The 25,977-nt window shown below is 35.4% G+C and overlaps 1 protein-coding gene across 1 annotated transcript in view; it reads right to left on the bottom strand.

Moving 5' to 3' along the window:
* The window catches only part of LOC129229261 (protein singed-like), a 79,176-nt gene that overhangs the window by 6,576 nt on the left and 46,623 nt on the right, over positions 1-25,977 (bottom strand). Inside the window, exons 2-3 of the mRNA XM_054863531.1 lie at positions 14,044-14,489; positions 12,890-13,286 (exon numbers count right to left, since the gene is read on the bottom strand). Coding sequence (XP_054719506.1) covers positions 12,890-13,286; positions 14,044-14,484 — 838 coding nt within the window. The 5' untranslated portion in view covers positions 14,485-14,489. The remainder of the gene's footprint in view (positions 1-12,889; positions 13,287-14,043; positions 14,490-25,977) is intronic.

Below are 25,977 nucleotides of genomic sequence, written 5' to 3'. Positions count from 1 at the left end.
AGAAAAATTCTAAAAGTCGCATTTCAGTGCGCTTTAGCTCTTTACAGAAACACCACCCCACGGTTATGTTTATATTTATTGGTTGTACTGTATCAGTGATGACGACTTCATAGTTATTTTGGTTGGGGGTTGTTGCTTTCTTCAGATAAGGGGTCGCAAATTATGGATTTTATCCGTTTTCGCGCAAGTTGAACCTGCGTTATTTCCCCTAAAAAGCCACCCCCCGAAAAAAATGTAACATATACTGAAAGTTTATACTATGAAGAGAGTAAATGACATAAAATTTGTTTGAGGTTTAATTTTTTTTAGGAGAAAAATGCCATGATATTTTTCAAATTATCAAAAATTGTGCTTCTTTGATCACAATTAACTCAAAACAGCATCACTAGGAAAAAAAACCTTTTATATATTATGGTACCTGGCTATGTGTAAAACATCATGAAAAAGAAAGCAGCATGGGATCTCTTCTTGTTTTCCAGAAAATAATTTTTTTTGTAGCTCATTTTATGCGTTTTCTCGTACGTAAAACGTGTGTCCAGTATGCAGATTAGATCTTCTAAAACTTTAAGGATGTAGTAAGAATGTATATATGTGTGTATAGAGAAAGAAAAAGACTAATAATACTTTATTTTTCTGATTTTTACAAATTGATGTTATTTTAATTGCAGGTAATTCAGAAAACGATAAATCGATATCATATATATATATATATATATATATATATATATATATATATATATATATATATATATATATATATATATATATATATATATATATATATAGATTTATCGTATCAATCCCAAAATAATTCTTTCTTATTTATGTCCGTAGCAATGGAAGAAATATCATGAACAATATCTGTTTCACTTTCCTCTAAATGCCTTTTTTCTATGTCATCTTCAAATACCTCTAAAAGGCTGTCGGTTCTTGATAAATCAGTATTATCCGCTTTTTTTTCCCTTTGTACATCGGTTAAAAGCAGCTTCAATTTGACTTTTTGTCAGATATTCGTTCGGTTGGAATATTTTTATGTCTTCAATCATCTCTATTCTCATTGCATGTTCTGCAACAAACGAGAAAACAAAGAAGAAAACATTTTGGAAATCTCATGTGAGGGATGGGCTCTCCCAACTCGTAAAAGTACACAATTTTCATTGAAACAAATAGAATTTCTTTATGAAAAGTTCCTTTATGGTAAAAAACCGGCAGAAAACAGACGTCCGACCAAGTAGAACATGCAATGAGAACAGAGATGATTGAAGACAGAAAAATATCCCAACCGAACGAATATCTGACAAAAAGTCAAATTCAAACTGTTTTTAGCTGATATCCCAAGCAAGAAATAGCGAATAATACTGATTTATCAAGAACTGACAGCCTTTTAGAGGTATTAGAAGATGACATAGAAAATAGACATTTAGAGGAAAGTGAAGCAGATATTGTTCATGATATATATATATATATATATATATATATATATATATATATATATATATATATATATATATATATATATATATATATATGATATGGATTTATCGTTTTCTGAATTACCTGCAATTAAAATAACATCAATTTGTAAAAATCAGAAAAATAAAGTATTACTAGTCTTTTTCTTTCTCTATACACACATATATACATTCTTACTACATCCTTAAAGTTTTAGAAGATCTAATCTGCATACTGGACACATGTTTTACGTACGAGAAAACGCATAAAATGAGCTACAAAAGAAAATTATTTTCAGGAAAACAAGAAGAGATCCCATGCTGCTTTCTTTTTCTTGATGTTTTACACACAGCCAGGTACCATAATATATAAAAGGGTTTTTTTCCTAGTGATGCTGATTTGAGTTAATTGCGATCAAAAAAGCACAATTTTTGATAATTTGAAAAATATCAGGGTATTTTTCTCCTAAAAAAAATTAAACCTGAAACAAATTTTGTGCCATTTACTCTCTTCATAGTATAAACTTTCAGTATATGTTACATGGGTGGCTTTTTGGGGGAAATAACGCAGGTTCAACTTGCGCGAAAACGGATAAAATCCATACTTTGCGACCCCTTATCTGAAGAAAGCAACAACCCCCAACCAAAATAACTATGAAGTCATCATCACTAGATACAGTACAACCAATAAATATAAACATAACCGTGGGGTGGTGTTTCTGTAAAGAGCTAAAGCGCACTGAAACGTGACTTTTAGAATTTTTCTAAAAAGCGCTGCAAGACGTCAAACTTTGGGAATTTTTAACGAGCGAAAAAATTTTTTTGGAAGGCTAAAAATTTCAGAATGTTCACTTCTCATGACCTACTTTGACATATAAAAAAATTATAAAAATCAAAACTGGTCACTGCCACGCCTTGTCTGAACTTCAAAATAATGGCTCTTAAGTGATAGGCACTAAAAACGTATCTTTGTTCCTCTCTGGAATTCATTTGTAGTTAATTTAATTATAACCATTTAATTATTTAGACACACGGCAGTGTGTCAGCCAAGTTCGGAAATCAGGCGACACATCTGCCAGTGTGTATCTTACACGAACCATTTCAAGCTACTTTTGACCTCCTCATTTCTCAAAAAATATTAAATCTACGTGCTTGAAATTTTGTATGTCTAATAGAGCTGCATAGTAGACCTATAATCCTAAATTTAATGAGTGTACCTCTTATAGTTATGGAATTATTAAGATCTGAAAAGTGTCATTTTTAACACTGACTCACTCATCAAAATGTTTACGAACTTCCAAGCGTCTCACATACTTGAAATTTGTCATAAAGATAGATTTTCATGCATATGTAAAGGGAAAAATCTAAAAAGTCAAAAAAACTACATTAAAGTAGCAAAAAATTACGCTATTTTTTATGAACATCGCGGCGTAATCACTTTACCGCGTGATTGCAAAATATTTCGCCAAATAAATCAAAACAAAAGGGCTCGTCAAACGTTGCCAAAACAAGTTTGTTGATGTTTTAAATTAACAATTAAATTTCTAACCAAAATGGGGCTTTAAACGATACTTTGAATTCCGCTAAAATGAAAAATGATCCATCAAATAATTAAAAAATTGCAAATCTAGAGCTAAGCCTTTAAAATCAAAAATAACCAGCTTTAAAATCTATAAAATCTTTAGATCTCAATTAAATGCAAAATTTTACAGGAGGAGCAAAAATGGCAGCAATAATTTCAACAGTTGAGAAATATTTTCGCCAATTCTGCATATTTTACGATCTACGTTATGATTATTCCCCTGAACAATAAATTCCAGACAGATTTTGAGATGAGTCAGCAATTTTCCTAACTGTCGACAAATCTGAGGGCGTCAAAGACCAAGAACTAATGTACTTTGACCTTGCTGATAAATGGGAAAAACAGACGATTACTGCCTAAAATTGGCGATCGCACCAAGTCCCCAGCTATCGAAATATCTTCAAAACTTCTAATAAAGAGATACCGCAAACCAGTGAACCGTAAAAGCAGGGGGAAAAAAAGGAAATCATATAGTTCTATACGCTATTACATTTATAATCGTCTGAATTAGAACATAACCTTTGAGTTAGCTTTTCAAAAAGTAATGATATCCCAACAAAACATAAATGTGAAAAAGAAGCCAAGTTCGGTCGAAATGAGGTTCGAGGTAGACGGTATCCCCGACAAAAAATACGTAGTTCAGATCTAAACTGTTACCAAGTTCCATAGCAGTTCCACATAGATGTTGGATTTTCCCATGTTCTTCAATTCATTTAGAAAACAATTTTTCACTTTCTTTGATAATGGATTAAAACTTGGCAAGTTTGAAAAAAAAAAAAAAAATAGCGATGACTAGAACTTGCCGCAAGTTTAAAATCCATTATCAAAGAAAGTAAAAAATTGTTTTCTAAATGAATTGAAGAACATGGGAAAATCCAACATCTATGTGGAACTGCTATGGAACTTGGTAACAGTTTAGATCTGAACTACGTATTTTTTGTCGGGGACACCGTTTACCTCGAACCTCGTTTCGACCGAACTTGGCTTCTTTTTTACATTTATGTTTTGTTGGGATATCATTACTTTTTGAAAAGCTAACTCAAAGGTTATGTTCTAATTCAGACGATTATAAATGCAAAAGCGTATAGAACTATATGATTTCCTTTTTTTCCTCTGCTTTTACGATTCACTGGTTTGCGGTTTCTCTTTATTAGAAGTTTTGAAGATATTTCGATAGCTGGGGACTTGGTGCAATCGCCAATTTTTGGCAGTAATCGTCTGTTTTTCCCATTTATCAGCAAGGTCAAAGTACATTAGTTCTTGGTCTTTGACGTCCTCAGATTTGTCGACAATTAGGAAAATTGCTGACTCATCTCAAAATCTGTCTGGAATTTATTGTTCAAGGGGATAATCATAACGTAGATCGTAAAATATGCAGAATTGGCGAAAATATTTCTCAACTGTTGAAATTATTGCTGCCATTTTTGCTCCTCCTGTAAAATTTTGCATTTAATTGAGATCTAAAGATTTTATAGATTTTAAAGCTGGTTATTTTTTATTTTAAAGGCTTAGCTCTAGATCTGCAATTTTTTAATTATTTGATGGATCATTTTTCATTTTAGCGGAATTCAAAGTATTCGGAACTCCAGCGCTCGAATACGCTACCTTGCGGTGATTTATAAAACTGCGTCTGCACCTAAAACATTGCCACGTTGCGCATCACGTGTGTCTGTTGACGTAAACGCGGTTAGTTTGTTCTGAGTAACGCATTCAACATGTCTAAGAACGCCTTCAACAACAGAAATTAATTCGTCCCTTAGTAGTATTCTCGAGCTTCTCAAAATAATGTTAGTTTTCCTTATTTCTTTCAAAAAAGTATTAAATGGTGGAAGCGTAAACAAGAAAACTCTGGATTAACAAAATTGGATAACGTTATACCAGGTAAAATTTTTTATTGTTTTGTATGAATTTGTAAGAATATGGGGTTTTTTTTTAATCTTAAATTAATTAAACTTACCATATTTTACAGCAGCATTTAGTTGGAATGGACAGTATGCAAAATATTTTCTTGAGTATATTATCGTAGAACAAAATGAATAACCGAGAAAGAATTTACTTTATTCCTTTTATTCTCAGCTGAAAGGTTTCGCCAAATTTGTTTAGGGTTATTAATTTTTAGTATTGTGCGAGCAAAGTAGCCTTGGCGAGATTTCGCGTTTTTAGTTAAACCATTTTTAATTTTTATCATGAGTGGAATAAAATGGTAGTAAGATTACAGAATTCGATAAGTGAAAGGAAATAATGGTCAATCAACTGAAAAGAAAACTACCACCATATATCCGTGAGAATTTTGTTGATGATTTGCATAACATGACACAATAAAATCGTAACTCAGAAATTAGAAAAATCGAAACAGAAAATTTTTAAATGAACCGATTCGGGAATTCGAGAGAAATAACTCAGCTACAAATGGAAAAAAAATAAGCGCTAGCCAAGCAAGGCAAAGAAGTATCATCTTCTTTCGATAACAATTTGTAATGTCATATTGAATTTTCTAGCATTAATTGTTATTCTTGTCAGGCCACAATTATTATTTAGTTTTATCAAGAATTGATAAATATCGAATTCAACATCGTGGAAATAGCTGCTTAGAACTACGAACTACGTAGTTTGCATGAATCTTTGACGTTTAGTAATGCTTCTTGAATTCTCATTTCTTTCTACGTGGGCCAGAATATCCACAAGACTTTGAAAATTAATTTTAAAAGAATAAAGCGAAAAAATCATACGTACGAACAAAAATCACAACACTTTTAGCATTTTCTTCGTTACCATGTGCGTTTGTTGTAGTTTTCAATTCCGCCATTAGACAGTGACTTCAGTGCCCCCTATAGTTCGTTGGAGTTGCGAATCGTTTAAAGCCCCATTTTGGTTAGAAATTTAATTGTTAATTTAAAACATCAACAACCTTGTTTTGGCAACGTTTGACGAGCCCTTTTGTTTTGATTCGCAACTCCAACGAACTATAGGGGGCACTGCAGTCACTGTCTAATGGCGGAATTGAAAACTAAAACAAACGCATGTGGTAACGAAGAAAATGCTAAAAGTGTTGTGATTTTTGTTCGTATGCATGATTTTTTCGCTTTATTCATTTGAAAAGATTTTTCAAAGTCTTTTGGTTATTCTGACCCATATAGAAAGAGATTAGAAACCAAAAAGTATTACGAAAGTAAACAATTAATGCAGAACACACAGTAAGTTGTTCTGAAGCAGCCATTTTCACGATGTTGAATTCGGAATTCATAAATTTTTGGTTCGCTTCGAACGGCATTTTCATTTTGTACCGTTTTTTCTATACATTAGTACATATTAAGTTCAGTTTCGTGACATTTCCAGCATTTGTTGACATTTTTGTCACACAGTGCACATACGTGGCAGACTGTCAAGAGTAACGTTTAACACTAGATAATTTATTTCTATGACTATATGATTGGATATCCAAAGAAATCATGCATTTAATTCATTCGTCATGGAAATGATTTACCTGATATGCGAAATCTTGTCAAGATACATTATTCTTTCACATAATTTTAAAACCATAAGCCTATAAACAGATTTTTGGCGAACTTTTATTTTTTATTGTTCAAATTCTTAACGTTCTTTCTGGATTTTTCAATCTGTTCTGCGATAAATATTTTCAAGAAAATTTATTTGCATACTGTCTATTTCAGTAGGATACTGTAGTAACAAAGGTTATTTAAATCATTTATGTGGAATTAGGTTAAGGAAAAGTGTCCAGTCAATGTTGTTAAGTTCGTTTTTTTTCCATCGAATTGAAAAACTGATTCAAATTCACTCAGAACAAAATAAATAAAATGTGTACTCACAGTTTATATATGGTGGTAGTTTTCTTTTCAGTTGATTGACCATTATTTCTTTTTGCTTATCGAATTCTGTAATCTTACTATCATTTTATTCCACTCATGATAAAAATTAAAAATGGTTTAACTAAAAATGCGAAAACTCGCCAAGGCTACTTTGCTTGCACAATACTAAAACTACTATAACCCTAAACAAATTTGGCGAAACCTTTCAGCTGAGAATAAAAGGAATAAAGTAAATTCTTTCTCGGTTAAACATTTTTCATTTTGTTCTACGATAATAAATTCAAGAAAATATTTTGCATACTGTCCATTCCAACTAAATGCTGCTGTAAAATATGATTAGTTAAATTAATTTAAGATTAAAAAAAACTCATATTCTTACAAATTCATACAAAACAATAAAAAATTTTACCTGGTATTACGTTATCCAATTTTGTTAATCCAGACTTTTCTTGTTTACGCTTCCACCATTTAATACTTTTTTGAAAGAAATAAGAAAAACTAACATTATTTTGAGAAGCTCGAGAATACTACTAAGGGACGAATTAATTTCTGTAGCTGAAAGCAAACTAAGACACATCGATTGCGTTAATAAATACTCAGAACAAACTGCCCGTGTTCACGTCAACAGACACACGTGATGCGCAACGTGGCAATGTTTTAGGTGCAGACGCAGTTTTATAAATCACCGCAAGGTAGCGTATTCGAGCGCTGGAGTTCCGAATTTATTTGGCGAAATATTTTGCAATCACGCGGTAAAGTGATTACGCCGCGATGCTCATAAAAATTAGCGTAATTTTTTGCTACTTTAATGTAGTTTTTTTGACTTTTTAGATTTTTCCCTTTACATATGCATGAAAATCTATCTTTATGCCAAATTTCAAGTAGGGTAGGCGAGGGTAAAGCCCCGCGATTTTCAGTTTTTATACCACCATGGTCAATAAATGGCATATTTTCCCATTTTTTCAAATTAGAGTCATTGCGTGGGTTGTTACCTATAATCCTTCCAAATTTTAGCTACGTCTGATTAGTAATAATTGAGAAAATTACAATTTAGCGGGAAAACAAAATTGCGGGGTTTTGCTCCACAAAATGGGGTAAAACCCCGCAATGCGGATCTTTACCCCATTCAATATGAATGTAAATGAAAAGGGTGACTGTTTGATAAAAACACTTGAAAAACCTCCTTGAACCATTGGTTTATTGTTATTCAGCAGTACCGAATTGAAATATCTCACACATTTAATTTTTTTTTTTTTACTTTATCACGAAAATATTTTCTTCTCCACAAAAGGAGGTTTAATTACCTGGGAAAAAAGGACAGTCGCATTATAAAAAATAATTTAAATGCCTGAAACTATAATATAATTGAATATCTAGTACCCGGTGCTTTAAGTTAACAGTACACTAGGTTGAGTTTTCTAAAAATGTTATTGCATCGTGGATGGAACCGTGTCATGCTGAGGTTACGACAATTTATTTTCCAATGACTTTTCCTGTGCTCAGTACATTTGCAGGCTTCTAGGTGTTTTATGTAAGAAAATCCCTCTACATAACCTCCTCCTTCTAGTCATATTGAAGTTATCTTGGCCACATTGTGCAGGGATAATTTTCGAGTTATTCTCTACAGTTTCACTCGAAATTATAGGGAAATTTGTTTCTTCTTCGAAGTCCCAAGCTTTTAAAGTAAGACTAAACAACGTAAGTAGAAGCACAAATTTGAAAATTACAGCAGACACGTGTTTCGGCGTTACAGGGAACGCCTTTTTCAATGCAAAAAATAATGAGCTTATGGATGAAAAGACCTTTTCATTATTTTTTGCATTGAAAAAGGCGTTCCCTGTAACGCCGAAACACGTGTCTGCTGTAATTTTCAAATTTGTGCTTCTACTTACGTTGTTTTGTCTTACTTTATTGTTCAGCATAAAGGTATTTATTTATCCCAAGCTTTTGTTCGATTTTTCAGAGATGTCTTCAATCGACATTTTTTTACCTAACTTTAATGTCTATCATACAGAACGAAGAGAAGCCTGCAATTAAGGTACTGTGTTTCATTAGGCTCGACATTTATCGTGGTTCTGAATTGTTTTTCTTCTGAAGGTACTAGAACAAAAAATCAAACGTACGTAAATGTTCAAAAAAAAAAAAAAAGAAAAAAAGAAGAAATTATTACATTAATGAAAGCACGTTTGAATTGAAATAAATGTAAGATTTTACCTAACAAATCTTATCCAAATTAAAACTTCATGAGTAAATGTTTACCAACAATTAATTTTTTAAGATGAATAAGCTGCACAAAACACATGCTAAACAAAGATATTAATAATATTTGAAAAAAGAGACAATTTTAAGCCGAGTGGAGAGAATCCTTGACTTTTTGGAGATGCGGGGTTTTACCCCAAAACAACTGCGGGGATTTTCCCCATTTTGTCACTTTCTGAAAAACGCCTCATGTTGCTTTTAATCAACCACTAAAATAACTGTTTTCACGCGAAGGTGAAGCTTTAATGTACCAGTATTAACATGTAATTCATTGATTCTTCTTTACAAATTCTACATTTTACAATGTTCGAATAATATATTAGAAAAGTTAGATCAAAGTAGTAAAAAACAGACTCATTCCCATTTCTCGTCTCTGGAGTGCCTAGTCAGGACAAAATTTCATTAATCAATAGGTTTCCATAGGACAAACCCACCACCTAGAGGTAAATTTCTTACTCCAAGGTGATCAAGTTAAAATATCGATGCGGGTTTTTACCCCACGCGGGGCTTTGCCCCCACCTACCCTATGTGAGACGCTTGGAAGTTCGTAAACATTTTGATGAGTGAGTGAGTCAGTGTTAAAAATGACACTTTTCAGATCTTAATAATTCCATAACTATAAGAGGTACACTCATGAAATTTAGGATTATAGGTCTACTATGCAGCTCTATTAGACATACAAAAATTCAAGCACGTAGATTTAATAGTTTTTGAGAAATGAGGGGGTCAAAAGTAGCTTGAAATAGTTCGTGTAAGATACACACTGGCAGATGTGTCGCCTGATTTCCGAACTTGGCTGACACACTGCCGTGTGTCTAAATAATTAAATGGTTATAATTAAATTAACTACAAATGAATTCCAGAGAGGAACAAAGATACGTTTTTAGTGCCAATCACTTAAAGTTTAACGCGTGTTTATAGTTTTTTTTTTAGTATGGAACATTTTTATGAAAAAAATAAGGTGATTAAAACTTGGCAAGTTTGGAAAAAAAAAAAAAAATAGCCCCCACGAAAAAATTTTCGTGGGGGCTGTGAGTTTTTTAAGTCTTTTTTAAGTCTTTTTATATGAAGTGATGTTACCCTCCTTTTGCCTTGCAGGTATGGGTGGGGACGTTCCGATTCAGCAAGTTGCCTTTAAACATTGATGCCATATTTACGATAATTCCATTTTGTCCTTTTTATAAATTGTGGTTTTAAGTAAAATGTATATCTGGCTGTTCTTTAGAACATTTATTAGCTGCAATTTGCAATATACGCTAATGAATTAATGAATTTTTGTATCTTTTGCAAACGTTGTTTGATTATGTATATTATATGGTTTACTTGCTGACTCGCGACGCGTTCCGAAACCTGTGAGGCTCGGTTAGGGTATGCTGCTCCCACCCACTGACGAAGAAGCAGATCAATTGCTTATATTGTTGTTCTTGTTTTTGTTCATTTTTAATAATGTTGTTCATTTTGTCGTTTGCATACCTACAAGTTATCACAATTTTTAAATCCTAAATATTTGATATAGTTTTAAGTGCTGCAGTTTTGCGCCTCGTCTATATTAATTTTTCGTTTGTTTAAAATCTCTCTCTCTCTCTATCTATCTATCTATCTATGTATCTATCTATCGATCTATATATATATATATATATATATATATATATATAACCTACAATTTCTCTTTTAAATCTTCAATTTAAAAAAAACTTCTGGGGAGTAAATCCAATATTCGTTTCTAAAAATATCCTGCAACTGATTTCAGTTTCGAAAGAGATTTCAGATGAAAAGCCCCGAACCTCTCCCTCTTTCTTTTACTGTTATCAAACAATGGCTTCTCTTTTGGTGCTGTTTGAGCATACCTCTGACCAGGGGTGCTCACCCCCTCTAAGGGCAAAGGCGCACCTCCTAAATGTCGCAAAGACCCCCCCCCCCCAAAAAAAAAGTGAAAAATGCCCATTAAACACCCTTCCAAAAAATATTTTAATGGCGCAGTCTGCGCTATAACCCTTCCCCCCCCCCAGGTGGGCACCCCTGCCTCTGACGACACCAGATAGCCACAAATTACGTTTTTCAAACGTCAACATCGAAAAATTCCAATTCTTCCCTATTTCCTTGACATCCCCAAAGTCAGCTTACAATTTTATTTGCAGCAATTTCGGTGGAAGAGTCTCCCAAAACCGTTTCTTCCAAAGACAGCCTAAAATTAACTTCAGTTTCGAAAAACACATTGGGAGTGAAACTCCTTCCTTTACCCTTTCATTCTATGATTATCAGAACACCGAAGATTTTTCTGGTTAGAGTCACCAGATCCCCCGGAGTCACCAAACGTTAGCTAAAACTGCGTCTCAAAGCCTTCGAATCAAATATTTTCAAAGGAACGTTCCTCCTTTCCTCAGCATCAGCAAAGGTGGCGTACTATTGTGATTTTAAGAATTTAATAGTAAAATTTGAAAATCATCCTTTTACTTCTGGTTGGGAGCTTAGCCCCGCACCTCCTGGATGGAAGTTTAAACTTCGCTCATGTTTCAAAGGTGTCATTGGGGTCTGATTAATAAGCAATGGAAAAGGGGAAATTTCTTCTTACAGACCCAGTTTCACTTGCTTTTTTTTTTTTTTTTTGTAACTGCAACGGCACCCGATTACTTTTACCGAAAGTCTAGGCTCGTTAGAGACATTTTTAAACCCCGATAACAAGATCCTGGATTAGACAACGGTACAGCTGTATTGTTGCTGTCCAGGGCTTGATTATAGCACAAGCCAACTAGGCCTGGGGCCCCATCTTCCTGAGGGGCCTCAAATTTTCTAAAGAATTATGCATAATAATAAAAAAATAATAACTTATTAACCGCCAAAGACTTCCTTAAAGGAGAATTTTTATTCATTCTGCTATTAGAAAATTTACCATGTCACAACTATGAGGGGTCCTGAAGGGATTCATAAATGCACATGGTTAATGATGTACGTGAGATTCTGGGATAGATAAAGAGGCCCCAAAAATGAATTCCGACGGGGACCAAACCACCGTATCCCGCTATAAAGTCTTCAGGGGGCCTCCAAACTATTGTGGGCCTACGGCCTCACTTTTAGTTAGTCGGGCCCTGTTGCTGTCGTATTTTATCCTCTCGATCTAGGACACTGGTGCAAGCCCAAGAGATCAGGCTGCATCAACAAGTCGAAAACAGAGGCTCTCTGGTTCAACAGCTGCCAAACAGAGAGGCACAAATATAGTCAATGATATGAGAGAGAGCCCCGATGGTTGAGCAATGACAACATGAATATTTCATCTCGTTTCTACTAAGATTGGACTCTTTATGAGGCCAGTTCTGAGCCTGCACTCCATTCAAGCGAAAAATAGAGTAGACAAAGTTGTAAACAAAGAACTGTATTATTTGGCGACCTCAATCACGTAATTGACTTGGACAACAATAAATAGGTGCCAAGCAGACGACGAATGCGAATCCTATTGGTTAACGTTTTTTCATTTCACAGAAAATCCCCAAAACTGGCATAGCGGCAGACCTTCTGGAAACCTTTTTTGTTTATTTTAGATCTATGTATTCCATGAACAGAGTGTAGGGCTGAGCAAATCTAGAGCAGGAGCATTGCAAAGACTTTCCAGGACACTACTTACTACGACATCATGCATGATCTAGTGGAATCAAGCAGTACTTCCTTTGGCTAAAAACAGAGTGAATCTCAGATGCTTCTAATTTGGAGGAAGGGGCAGGGAAAAGATAAGAAGCTGTACCCCCCCCCCCTCTCAACCACATTACAAAACTCACCTTGTTTAACTGAAACATATTTCCCATTAAATCCAGCAAAGGCTGATTGTGGAACAGAATCCTCCAGAGCGAAAAGCTCATCTTTGGTGACTGTTTGAGAGCGTGTGCGGAGGACGGCCTTGCTGCCGATGGGGCTCACGTAGCGCCCCTGGGGGTCCCTCAGGGCCAAATGGCCTCCGTGGAATTCCAGCCCGAAAAGGCAGTCACAAGCATCGGACAGTTTGCCGTCAGAGCGGAGGAATTTTCCGTTACAGGCGTGTACTGCATACCGGCCGTCACGGAATTCCAACGTGAAGAGGGCGTCTTCGCCCCATGGCGTGTTGGCGTCCACTTGAATTTCATCCTGCTCTGTGGACAGACGGGCGTACCTTCGGCGACCGATAGATCGGAGGTTTACCTATGGATGAAGAAAGAACAAAATGAGAAACCGATATCGACACAAATTCGACCACACACAAATTCGAGGTATGATATCATCAATTGATTAATAAAATTCAACCCTGATGCGGAACACCTTTCCTAGGAAAGTCGAAGAAAGAGGAATTGCACATCCTATCTGTCAGACATGAAGGAATTTATATGTATTTTTGTCATATATTCTCATTCAATGGTAGTGAATATTAAATCGATGATCAATAAGATTTTTTTTTTCACCTCAATTTATATTCACCCGGTCGTCGTCTCTGCTAGTAAGTTTCATTTAACCCATTCTAAAGCTGCAGGAAGTATGCTTCCCATCAAATTTACCAATTTTTAAATCTCCATAGTTAAAACAATTTTACCACTTCTAAATTAGATGAAACCAATTAACCAACCATTAGATGTCGGAAATAATATGATGCTAGACAAAAATTCTAATTTAGTTAGTGAACTTTTTTTTTAAATGTCCGTAGTTTACAATTTCACTATCGCAAAATTATCTGGTACTAAAGCCGAAGAAATACACTGAACACTAATTTCATTTTGCTCAGTGCCCTAAATGAATGTCTTACGTTAAAACAATTTTACACAGGAAAACAATTTAATGTCCCACTAGACAAAAATGCTCCTATAAAGGATTAAAAATATGGCGTACTAGCTATCTATGTTTTATGTAGTCTACTTAATATCGTAAAAACTGAGGTGTTTGGCTAAAGACAGTTCCAAAGACTTGCCTGTGGGCGAGCGGCCAGATGAACGGTCCACAACTCTGAATCACCAGGTGCCTTGGCAGAACAAAGCAACTTATCGTCACTTGCTCCCAGGAAGTATCCTCTGGCAACGTTCTTGAGTGCCCATCGGCCATCTTCATGGACAACCACCTTGAACTTGGCCCCCGTGTCCCGTTCCTCGGAATCACATGTGACGTTCCCGAACTGATCCACAGCCAGGTACTTGCCCAGATGACTCTTCAGGCAAACGGCTTCCTCGTCAGCGTCTCCGCCCAAGAACGGCTCCAAGCACCAGAGCTGCTTCTTTTTGAGGGCGACCCCGTTCGCATTCACTTTGCAACCGAAAGTTTCTGCCGTCAGGTACTTGTAGCGAGTGTTCAGGAGGCCCACGTGCCAGGTGAGTCCGTTGCTGCCTTCAGCAGAGGTGCCATTTGTCATGGACATAGTTTCTGCAAAGAGAAAAGAATAATTATATTAGGGATGCCAAACTATGCACTTATTTCATACAACACGTTTTTGAAATTTGCTGCAAAACATAAGCGATAACTACTGGGATTCAGCAAGCGGGTTCGGAGAACCCTTTATTTTAAAGCTGTATTGCCAATCCTGGTACGTAAGTGCATACAGGGTGTCTCAGTTAAATCTTTCAGAACTCCTAAGAATAAGTTACTATTCAGTAAGTTACCGCCCATACCGTCCATGCGGCAGTAACTTACTGAATATACCTGCCTTGCCTTCAATATTCGAGTTGAACCGAACCTTTGTTTCGGTCACTCGTCTGGTCAGTGCTTATTCTGTATTAGCTACCAGTTTGTCTGCACTCTTGGCTTCCTTAAGAGGTTTTCCACCTCCAGTTCAGTCACTCCTATGCCTGGCTGGTGAGTGCTAATAAGCACGAAACTGCAGTCCTCGGCTGGAATTGACTGAGCTGGCAGTGTATTTCATGTATTTCTGCCTTTGCCCTCTGGCTATAGGGTGGTAACTTACTGAATGTATTCCAGACTGCTTGGAGTTCCATGTGCAGAAGATGTGAGGTGTGCATGGTAGCGGGTTGAAAACACTTATTTTGACCAACGTACCTTTTTCTTTTTTACATGTATTATTAAAAAAGTTTTTCACTTAGTCTCTTTATGTGTATGTCACCGCTTCAAGAGAACATTTCCGACCTCGAATTGCTATATGATTTCAAGTTGTCAGGATGCACCCAACACCTCTTGGGAGTTCTAAAACGTTGAATTGAGACACCCTGTATACACGTAAGAATTATATATGTCATTAAAAACAAAAGATCTCCCTAACCAGAAGAAAACTGACGACTACACCAGTAGCTAACTAAATTGGAGCAACCGGTACACATACAACGCAAGGAAGTTTCCAAAAGGAGCATTTGCTCTCCAAGGGAAAACGTTGGTAACGCTCTTTCCTAACTTGCAAACTTGTTTCCGGTTTCCTCATCATTACCTATTCAAATTCAAAAATGATTCTCCACTTTTTCCTAACAATTCCTTACCTTTTACTTTAGAGATTAAGGACTGCTTTAAAATGCTGGCAAAGTGACGTTCGTGCCCATACCAGCGATCGAGCCCAGGTAGTCTGAGTATAAAATAACCATATGAAATAACCATCAATTAACCATACTCGTCTAGTGCGTAGATATTATGAGTAATATCACCTGGCCCAGTTTGGGATTTTTGAAAGTCGGTGTGTCTGCTGCTTAAGCGGAAACAGAGCGCTTGCTTCTTGTTTGATCTACAAACCATCAATGAAGAGTACACAAAGAAGTCCTATTTTTAAGCTTCAATAGCATTGTCACATGACATAATGATTCAAAAGCGTACATTGACAGCGAGTAGAAAACGTAGAAATAGGTCTAAAAATGGTCAACCATCATTTCTGAGACGTAGTTTTACAATCACTCACATTTTTGAAGTAGAATGCACTAAAATTAAAATACGTCATAAAAAAAGTAGCACAGCATTTGGGTTAAAAATGCTTGGTGCAAATGTTTTTATTAAAAAAAAAAGAAAGGGCTAAAATAAGTACTGAAAAAACATTCGTAACCTTGTAGAAATAAGAAGTGAAAATCAATCTATCAGAGCTTAATAGTAAAAACTACAGGGAATATTCGAATATTGTTACCAGAGGATTATCTCGTCTGAGAGCCAATCCCCAACAGGAAAGTACCAATAAAATCTTTAACTGTTAACCTTCCAGAATAATAGCAGAGATTATTTTAGAACAACAACATAGAAAGTCAAAAAGAATTCAAAGCCTAAATTTCAATACCTCAAACATTCCATCCAAGTCATGTAAAGAAAAAAAAAAGTACAGTTTGACCATCGATTACATGGAAAGGCTAATATCCGGTTTATAGGCGAAAATGGACGTATCTATTGTAACGGATCCGGCGCGACTTCCACTTTCGTGAAATGAAGACACAGTTCTTGATAAAAACACAGGAGCTTTATTTACACTATGTACAGGAGAAATCGTTAACAACTGCTAAATTATTCATCAGCAATTAAGCAATTATCACACAACACCGTAAACTGACCGTTTACACACGTATTTACTTCCAAATACGAAAACAACGCAGCGAAATGCCTCGCAATAAACAGAGCTAATACACTCTCAGAACAAATTCTCAATCGAAACTCAACTCTTTATCCAGCGTAACGGTTTATATACACACCGAAAAAAATCTCTCAAATATTCCAAACGCTTCTAGAAAATAGTAAACCGTTATCAAATTTTATCAATGAACAAAAAAGAAATAGGGGGTTCGTATACTTTAGCCATATGTTAAGGGGTTGTATATTCATTACGGGAAACTATTTACAGGTTACGTTACTACAATAATTACTATTTACAGGATTTGTAACACTATTATTTTATAGGGGTATTAGTTGGTTTGTTTCAGATGTGCACTTTTGCATCTCTATTATTTAGCCTTAGTTTTGTAAAAATGAAAATTTGCTCGCAGCAACATTTTTAAAACTAAAGTAGATTCGATCTCTATTCTCACGGCAAAAGTTAATCGATTTATTTATTCACAACAAAGTTTTGAGCTTACCATTTTGCTTTTACGTTCCTGAACGAAATAAAAATATTTTATTTTCTTTTTGTTGTTTCCATGGTAACTATTTTTGTTTCCCATTACTTTATTTCTGAGAATGCAATGAATGAATAAGGCACTAGTGACATTATGAAACGCGTGTATCAATATCCCATCGCTATTTTCCGATCTTCCCTGCTAGATTGCGTCAGATGAAATCGTCTTTACTTGGCAGACTGCCAGATTACATACAATCCGTGGTCAAACAGCATAAATTGATTGAAAAGCTTTATTTTCTGCCTTGCCTTACATACATGAAATCGGTCAGATAGGAAATTGATATTTAAAGCCACAGGAAGTTCCTAGCTAGAGAAAATGAGGAGGAAAAATCTTTCCTTGTTGCAAGAACAGTTAGAACGAGGAGTAAAAACAGATCGGCGCACGAAATCTGCTTCGTGAAAGCGATGTTAGATCACTTTAGGCAGACAAGAAAGTAGTTCTTAGGTATTTTAATGAAATGAATGACTTAGGAAATTTTCTTACCCAGGGGTGCCCCCCTCCCCAATAGCAAGTGCGCACCCCTTGCCTCAATACCACGAGGGCCTTCCAAAAGTCAGAGCCCTCTCCCAAAAAAAAAAAAAAAAAAAACCCCTAAAAATCCCCCCCCCCTTTTAAAAATTTTAATGGTACAGTCTCCACCATGACTCTCCCCCTCCCCCTTAGGTGGGCACCCCTGCCTAACTCTTGAATGCCTGAATCCATACTCTGTTGGACAATCGGCTCACTGTTGAAGATGAAAAGTGTTTATATACAACTCATTGTTCTAAATACAAGGGAAGCATTTGACACATACATCGGAAGTTATGACTTCCGTCTTTTTGCAATTTAATGGTGTAGTTCCACTTGGAGTAAAATAATGATACACAACAACAACATGGCATTCTAAATAGGAAAAAATATAAATGCAATTGTTTTTTGCATAGGCGGCTGGTGCATCAAAAAAATGGGCGGTCAAGGGAGGTATTGGGGGGGAGGGGGCAGATTTGGTTAGCAGCGCCCTTAAGTCAAACTTTCCTTTTTCAAAAATTAGGTAACTGAATTTTTACGCCATTATATTGACAAGTCACATTCTTTTCAAAAATTCAAGAACCGGACTCAAAAATCCGGAACAGATGTCTTACCCCCCCCCCCCCCTCGACACACAGCCCTTCCAAACCAAAGCTCCATTTTGATTTTTACCAGGTATTAACGGAAGAAAAGCAGTATAAAACAAGCACTTATTAAGACAATTTTTCTTTCTTTAAACACGTGAATAGATCACTTTTCGACCGACCGTTAATTCTGAGCTTAAAAAAACTGGAGCGGCAAAGCCCCTTTACTTTTGGAAGTAAGGGGGAAGTCCCCCCCCCCCCCCCCGCCTGACACCTCGTACGAGCCGCCTATTTTCATTTGATTCTGGCGAAAATTATAATACTTCACTAATATATACTTCAAGAGCTTAAAATTTTTTAATTTTATTCTTCAAATGACGAGCATTTTGGGTGTCTTTTCCAAAGCGAGACATTAAAATTTTTGAAAAATAGCGAAGAAACATGATTAGTGGGTTTAATTCCTCATCTAGACGTAGATTTTGCAGTCAAAAAAGTTTTTTTTTTTTTTTTTTGAGCAATCACGATTGCTTATTGCTTTCATTTGACTGTTTTTGACGTTCCTTTGATTTTTCCCACCAGCACCGTCCGCAGCATCACCCGTCGACCGGCTCCTCACAATGCAGCACCTCTAGCGAAAACCGTCTCCAGGTTTTCATCAATATCCTACACTTACACGCATACATACACGCACCTACACACATATACATATATACACCTACCCGCACATACATACACCTGCACACATTCACAAACACATACACACACACACCTACACATTCACATACACACAACTACCCACACACTCATGCCTGCACACAGACACAAACACATATGCCTACACACACATACCCCCCCCCCCACACACCTACACACCTACACATAACTACCCACACACTCATGCCTGCACACAGACGCAAACACACATGCCTACACACACACACACACACACACACATACCCCCCCCACACACACACAAACACACACGCTTACATATACACACACACTCGTGATTGCGAAAAACATAATTTTGAATTCAAGATAACAAAATTCAAATTAATTTTTTTTTCTTTTTTTTTTTTTTTTTTTTTTTTTTTTTCCTGCCGTGGATGAGCGATGTCTCCATTTGTCGACACCGCTTATCGAGGGCAGAAAAAAAAACGTGTTTAGCCATTCAAAAATGAATTTAAATATTTTACAAAAGGAAGATTGAACACCTCAGCGAAAAGGAAGAACTGACTGCTTCAGAAATTTTATTAAAAAATTTAAATTTTACGAAAATTCCCATTTTTGAGTTAAAAAATAGGGGAGATTTGAATAAGAAATTTGAGACAGCAGAAAAAGCCATTTTCGTACTGCTGCCATCCCTAATCGTTACAGAGAATAAAATACAACCTCTCAAGCAATTTTTGGGATTTTAAAGAGAATAAATGTTTTTTTAGAAATGCTTTTACTGTGTCCTTTTCTGTGACCACATCATCCTCATCTGAAAGAATCTCTGTTAGAAAATAATTGTAAGCTCAAAGTGTTAGTTCTTTCGAGAAAAAAGTGCTTCGAACGGAAGTGAACCAGAAACTTTTGAGGTTAGCGCAAAATGGCATAAAATTCGCGTAAACATGGATGAACAGTACATTTTATGCAAGGGCGTTCAGTATTTCCACATTTCATGTGACAGATGGCAACGCGAGTCGAGTCGTTCACGCAATCATAGGTTCACTGACCCAGTAGAAAATAAATTGTATGCGAGCAGCATAGGGTTTGTACAGGAAAAATGTTTTTATACACGTTTACGAAAATTCAAATGGAACAGAATAAATAAACAAAACTAATCTTATAAAACATTTACAGGACACACCTCTCACATCTGTGATCGTCCAATATAGAGCAATTCGTTTTCATCACTCGTTAATCACATTCTAATATTTTGGACTCACTTTTCAAAAGTGTGTAGAGGAGCGAGGGGGGGGGGGGGGTCATTTCAGAGCAATAATAATTTTTAAAAAAAAACATTTTACGGTGATTTTCTATATTTCCCCCCTGTTTAAAATTTAAAAAACTATTCTATTTACTTTTTGTTGGAAATTTTTCAAAAAGTTTGCTTTTTATAACGTAACTCGAACACTTCACACTAATAATAATGGCGCTTCAAATTTTCTCAATAAACACAGCTAAGTAAAATGCTACACAAATTTCAGAAATAAATAATGTTTAAAATAGGGTTTTTGTTCAATTGCAAGAATTTCTTTGTTTTATTTAAAAAGTCCCCGCCCCCCTTTTTAAGGGCGTATTTTGCTATACCAATTGTATGGAACTGTATAGTCAGCAAAATCAGGGTCCTCATGCGTATTAAAAAAAATGTATGAACATGAACACAAAATTATTTTTGAATCATTTGGCAGTAATAACTTTCAATTCATCAAACAATTGCTTTTTTTTTTTTGAGCAATCACGATTGCTTATTGTTCTCATTTGACTGTTTTTGATGTCCTATCATTTTGTTTTCCCACCACCACCCTCCGCACCATCACCGTCGACCGGCTCCTCACGATGCTGCTCCTATAGCGAAAGCCGTCTCCGGGTTGCACCCATGTCCTACACACACACGCATACATACGCAACTACACACGCACACGCACACACACACACACACATACACCTACACATATGCACCTACACATACACACACAGAAACATGTACACACAACTACCCACACACTCATGCCTGCACACAGACACAAACACATATGCCTACACACATATACACATCCCCCCCCCCTACACACACATTTATACACACAACTACCCACACACTTATACCAGCACACAGACAAACACACATGCCTACACACACATACACATATCCCCTACACACAAACACACATACCCCCCACACACAAACACACACGCCTACATACACACACTCGTGATTGCGAAAAACATAATTTGAATTCAAGATGTCAAAATTCAAATTAATTTTTTTTTCTTTCTCTATTTTCTTTTTAAAGATCTTACGTTTTAAAAACCGCAAGTAAAAAAGAAAATAAAACTAATTCTAAACACTAATAATTTATTTTTGATCTCTGATTTTGAACTATAAACCAAAGGAGCTCTAAATTAATAAAGTAATATTGAATTCACCACTCACTTTTGCGAAAGATAGCAAAGAACGATTTGGAGTGCCGGACGGAATAGCTGCCATAGTAGAAACTAGACTTGATCAGAACCGCCATGAATGTCTACAGACAGAAATTTTAAGCCAAAGAGCTCATCTTTACGGGTGCCGGAATTTAATGTGTGGCACAGAAAATCCTTTTACGGTGTGATCAGCCGTGACGCCCTCGATCCGAAATCGCGATAGAAGAGAACGAATAAATTTAACTTCCAAAAAGTTCAAAGCATTTAACAGTTCAAACATTGAAAAGAAGAAAATGCAGAAGAGCGTCTTATTGTAAAAATTTGTTTCATAAAAACATAACATAAAAAGCGATAGGAATCCGGATCGAGATTGAAGAGAAAAGAGGGTGGTGGTGAGGAGAAGGAGGATATAATGCATGGCAGATGTTGTATCTTCAACTAACCTAGCAAAAAGAATTTAAGATTTTAGTCAAAGATGTAAAAATGCCGGAATTTCGCGTTAGTTCGAAGTATGAAGCGAAAAATTCGAATTTCGAAAATCGAATTTGCCAAAGATGTTGTTACATCATGTTTTGGAATTACAAGCTAGCAACTTCTTCCATGCATCGAAATGAAATTATATACGTATGTTATAAAATAGAATTTTTATAACGAAGTTCCACTACAGTCATTTCAACTAATTTGGAACATTATCTGTAAAACTGTTTGGAAGGTACAAAATACTAACTTTACTGGCCAAAATTTATAAAATATTGGCTAAATACTGACCAAAATTTTAAAATTATGACTAACTTGAGCATAATAATTACCAATATTCCATTCTGTAAAACAGATACATATTTTGTTTAAATGTAAGGCAATGCCTAATTCAGAGGCGCCCACCTAAGTGGGGGGGGGGGTCATGGTGTAGATTGCGGGATTAAAATTTTCAGGGTGGTATTTTGAGGGGTATGTTTTTCTTTTTCTAGGTGGGCTCTCGCTCTTGGAGGTTTTTGTGGCGATTAGGGGGAGGGGGTGCGCACTTGCTCTTGGGGGGTGGACACCCCTGTCATTTGTAATATTAACCTAATCTAGTAAAAACTTTTAATCAAAAGTTGTAAGTTTAATTTACATAACTACTATATGAAGATGAGCAGAGACCGATTTTTTTTTTTTTTTTTTTTTAAATCTTAAGAGCCAGGAAAAATCTTTTGGCACTAAGCAAATTATTTCTTAAAAGTCCAAGAAAAACTCAGCGGAACGTTGCTTCTGAAAAAACTAGTCGTCAAGGTACTTTTTTCGCCGCCCCTACACCCGGAATTTGTTGGACCCTGCCTGACGACAAGAATGAAACTTTTACTGCAACTAGGAATATACATTAATGCAAAAGAGTTTGCATATGTTCAAAATATTACTAAACTATTGAGCGAAGTTTTTTTATTATCAAATCACATTACTTTTTATTTCCTTTTACAAAAAAGGAAGTATTGTATTCGCGAAAAAATTTTCACCCAAAAATCGGTCTTTATTTCCATTTTGCTCACCCCCAAATGAACGTTGAGTTTTTTTTTTTTTTTTTTTTTTTCAACCCGATCACACGTGGATATGTGCCTAGGAACGTACAGACACCCGAAATATCCATTTTGACGATCCCCGAGTTAATTACAACGAGTTTTCTCGGGACGTCTGTATGTACGTATGTATGTGCGTATGAGTGTATGTATGTCGCATAACTCAAGAATGGAATGTCCTAGAAAGTTGAAATTTGGTACGTAGACTCCTAGTGAGGTCTAGTTGTGCACCTTCTTTTTTGATTGCATTCGTATGCTCCAAAGGGGGTCTTTTGCCCCTTTTTGAGGGAAAAACATTGTTAATTTCGATGTAAACTCAAGTGGTGTTATAATTTTCTTTTGGTCGCCAAAATTCGTCACCAACTTGGTGACAAATTTGGCGATTTTTTTTATTTATTGTTTTTTTTTTAAAAAATCTGGTTTCAATTTGGCCACTGTTGGTGATATTTAGAGAGTAAACTATTGAATCATGTTAAAACTGCCAATAATGAGAAAATGACATTAAATTGGAGTAAAAGAAAGTCATGTGATGCACATATCAACTCGTTTGGTTTAAAACCCACAAAAAAAAAAAAAAAAAAAAAAAAAACCTACCTTAAAAAAATCCGAAATTTTGAACTAGAAAGAGTAAAATATCTATTTTATTGTACATTCAGCACAGTTCATTTTTTAATTCAAAAATAAATAAACAAAATATAACACCATAAATTCGTTTGTGTGTAAATAAGCCAAAACATGTGTCAAGTTTTAAAACGCTTTCAGGATTTGTGTTTAAAAAAATATTAACAGAAAGCAACTGAAAAGCTCAAAAGAAAGTTGGGCAACTTTTTAGAAAACCAAGAATATGTTCAGAAGATTGTTTAATCGCTAACAAGAAAGTAATTTGGAGTACAAAATAAATTATATCACAATAAATGTATTATTCATATTCACACATTATATGCCATGCATTTTTATGTTCTTTGTCCCTTATTACATTTGGGATATAAATGGGGGGGGGGGGATCTAAGAGATTTCTAATGATGATAAATTGTAGGGGTGTCCACACCTTGGAGGGGGAGTCATGGCGCAGAGTGCGCGATTGAAATTTTTAGGAAGGGGCTTGTTTTAAGGGGGGCTCTTGCTTTGGGAGGTCTTTGCGATAAGGGGGGAGTACCTCAATAAATTGCACATTTACAATGCTTGCATGATGAACAGTATGCAAAACATCCGCTCCGTGATTTTATGCAAGGATAATTGATTTTATAAACAGAGGCCAGTAATATAATGTGTAACATAACATTTATTTATCATACACACCATGAACTTACAAGTATTGAATGAGAAAAAATCTTTCTTTAGTCTACAAAAAAAATAATTCTTACATGAAAATGATACTTGTGAGAAATTTTTCGAAAGATTTACAAAGTTTTTTAATTGTTCCCCCCCCCCCAAAAAAAAAGATAATTTTATTCCAATAGAATTCTTGATTATCATGAGATTTTTCACGAATAAACTGTATGCTAACTCATAAGAGAAAAAAACAATGACATCCTTTTCCTCATTTATATTTATTGATCAAAAACTCATACACTGATAGCAATTATTAAATGAGCCTATGCCAATCTTTGTGACTATCAGTTAAGATTAGAAGGGTCAACTCGAAATTGTCCAACTTGAAGTTACTCATCCTACCAGGGTCTAGTTGACCAAATAGGTCAACTAGGCCAAGGGCCTTCGATTTTTAAGAGCTCTCGAATGACTAAAATGTTTACGATCGAATATATTAGAGTGAAACCCCGATGTTACATCCCTCGAATCTACGTTTTCCCACATTATACGTTTTTTCGTCAAGTTCATTTTTTCTGTTCTGTCTAATTTAACACGGATGAAAAGTTTGTAATTTTTGAATTTCCCGCATTTTACATTTTCCCTGAAAAGGAAAAAAAAAAAACAATGTTTTGAAATCAGCAGTATTTTTCCTTTCGAGCTTTATTAAAGCTAATTCACGCTGATGAAAACAGAAATGCTACTGCTCCATCCGGTTATACCGGGGATGCCCACCTTGGTGACGGGGGGGGGGGGGGCAGGGGCGGCAAATAGGGGGTGCGAAAGGGGGCGGTTGCACCCCCAAATTTTTCACTAAGAATAATATAAAATGGTAAAATTCAATTTAGATAACTTATAAAATCATTTGCCTGAATTTTCAGAACAGAAAAAACTGATGGAGGATAAGTGTTTGCCTTAACTAAAGAAGTAATCTCTTCATATGGGTTAAATATTTCAAAATTGAGTAATTTATGTTATGATGGAGCATCTTGTATGAGATACCCGTACAGTGTAGAGTCTGTGCAATTTTTACGCGTAAATTCCATGTCATTTTACATAAATTTTTATGCTCATATTATAACTTAATGTTCAGCTAGTAAGTGTTCATTGACGCCATGTACTAGAAACACATTTTAGCAACTCGGTGTATCATATGCTTTCATGGGAACTTTTTCTAAAAATATGCTATTTTTGAAAAACATCTCACATCAAAAAATACTTTCACATCAACAAATGTATCTTGAGGCTCTTTACTTGACAATCTCTGAGTGACACAAGATGGTCTTCAAGAGTTTTAAAAGCCCCCTGGAAGAATTACTGGAAAGCGACCTTTTCATTGATAAAAAATTCGATGCATTTTAATATGTATTCCTTTGTCTGAATTTTTTGTTTACTTTATTTATACTGCGGAGCGTTTTTTTGATAAATGCTACACTCTATCATAAAAATTTTAATTCGCTAATCTCAATTCTTGGATTGACAATTGAAAAAATATTAAATCAATATTTTGAATAAACTGATCAATTCAGTTTCTCAAGAAATTGAGACAGGATTTAATGAGATATATTTATTATTGGTCTTAACTTCAATATTATGTAGGTCGGTTATAGAAAGCGAAAAAGAAAATATTACACTTATAAGCAATAGCATGAGGGAAGAGGAATTGTTTTGTGAATTGTGATTATACTTTTTAATGACACAAAATAAATACTAGCCTATTTAAAAAGCTTTCTTGGTTATT

Source organism: Uloborus diversus, chromosome 9 (assembly GCF_026930045.1).
Source record: "Uloborus diversus isolate 005 chromosome 9, Udiv.v.3.1, whole genome shotgun sequence".
NCBI lineage: Eukaryota > Metazoa > Arthropoda > Arachnida > Araneae > Uloboridae > Uloborus > Uloborus diversus.
This window is presented reverse-complemented; position numbering and strand designations above follow the sequence as displayed.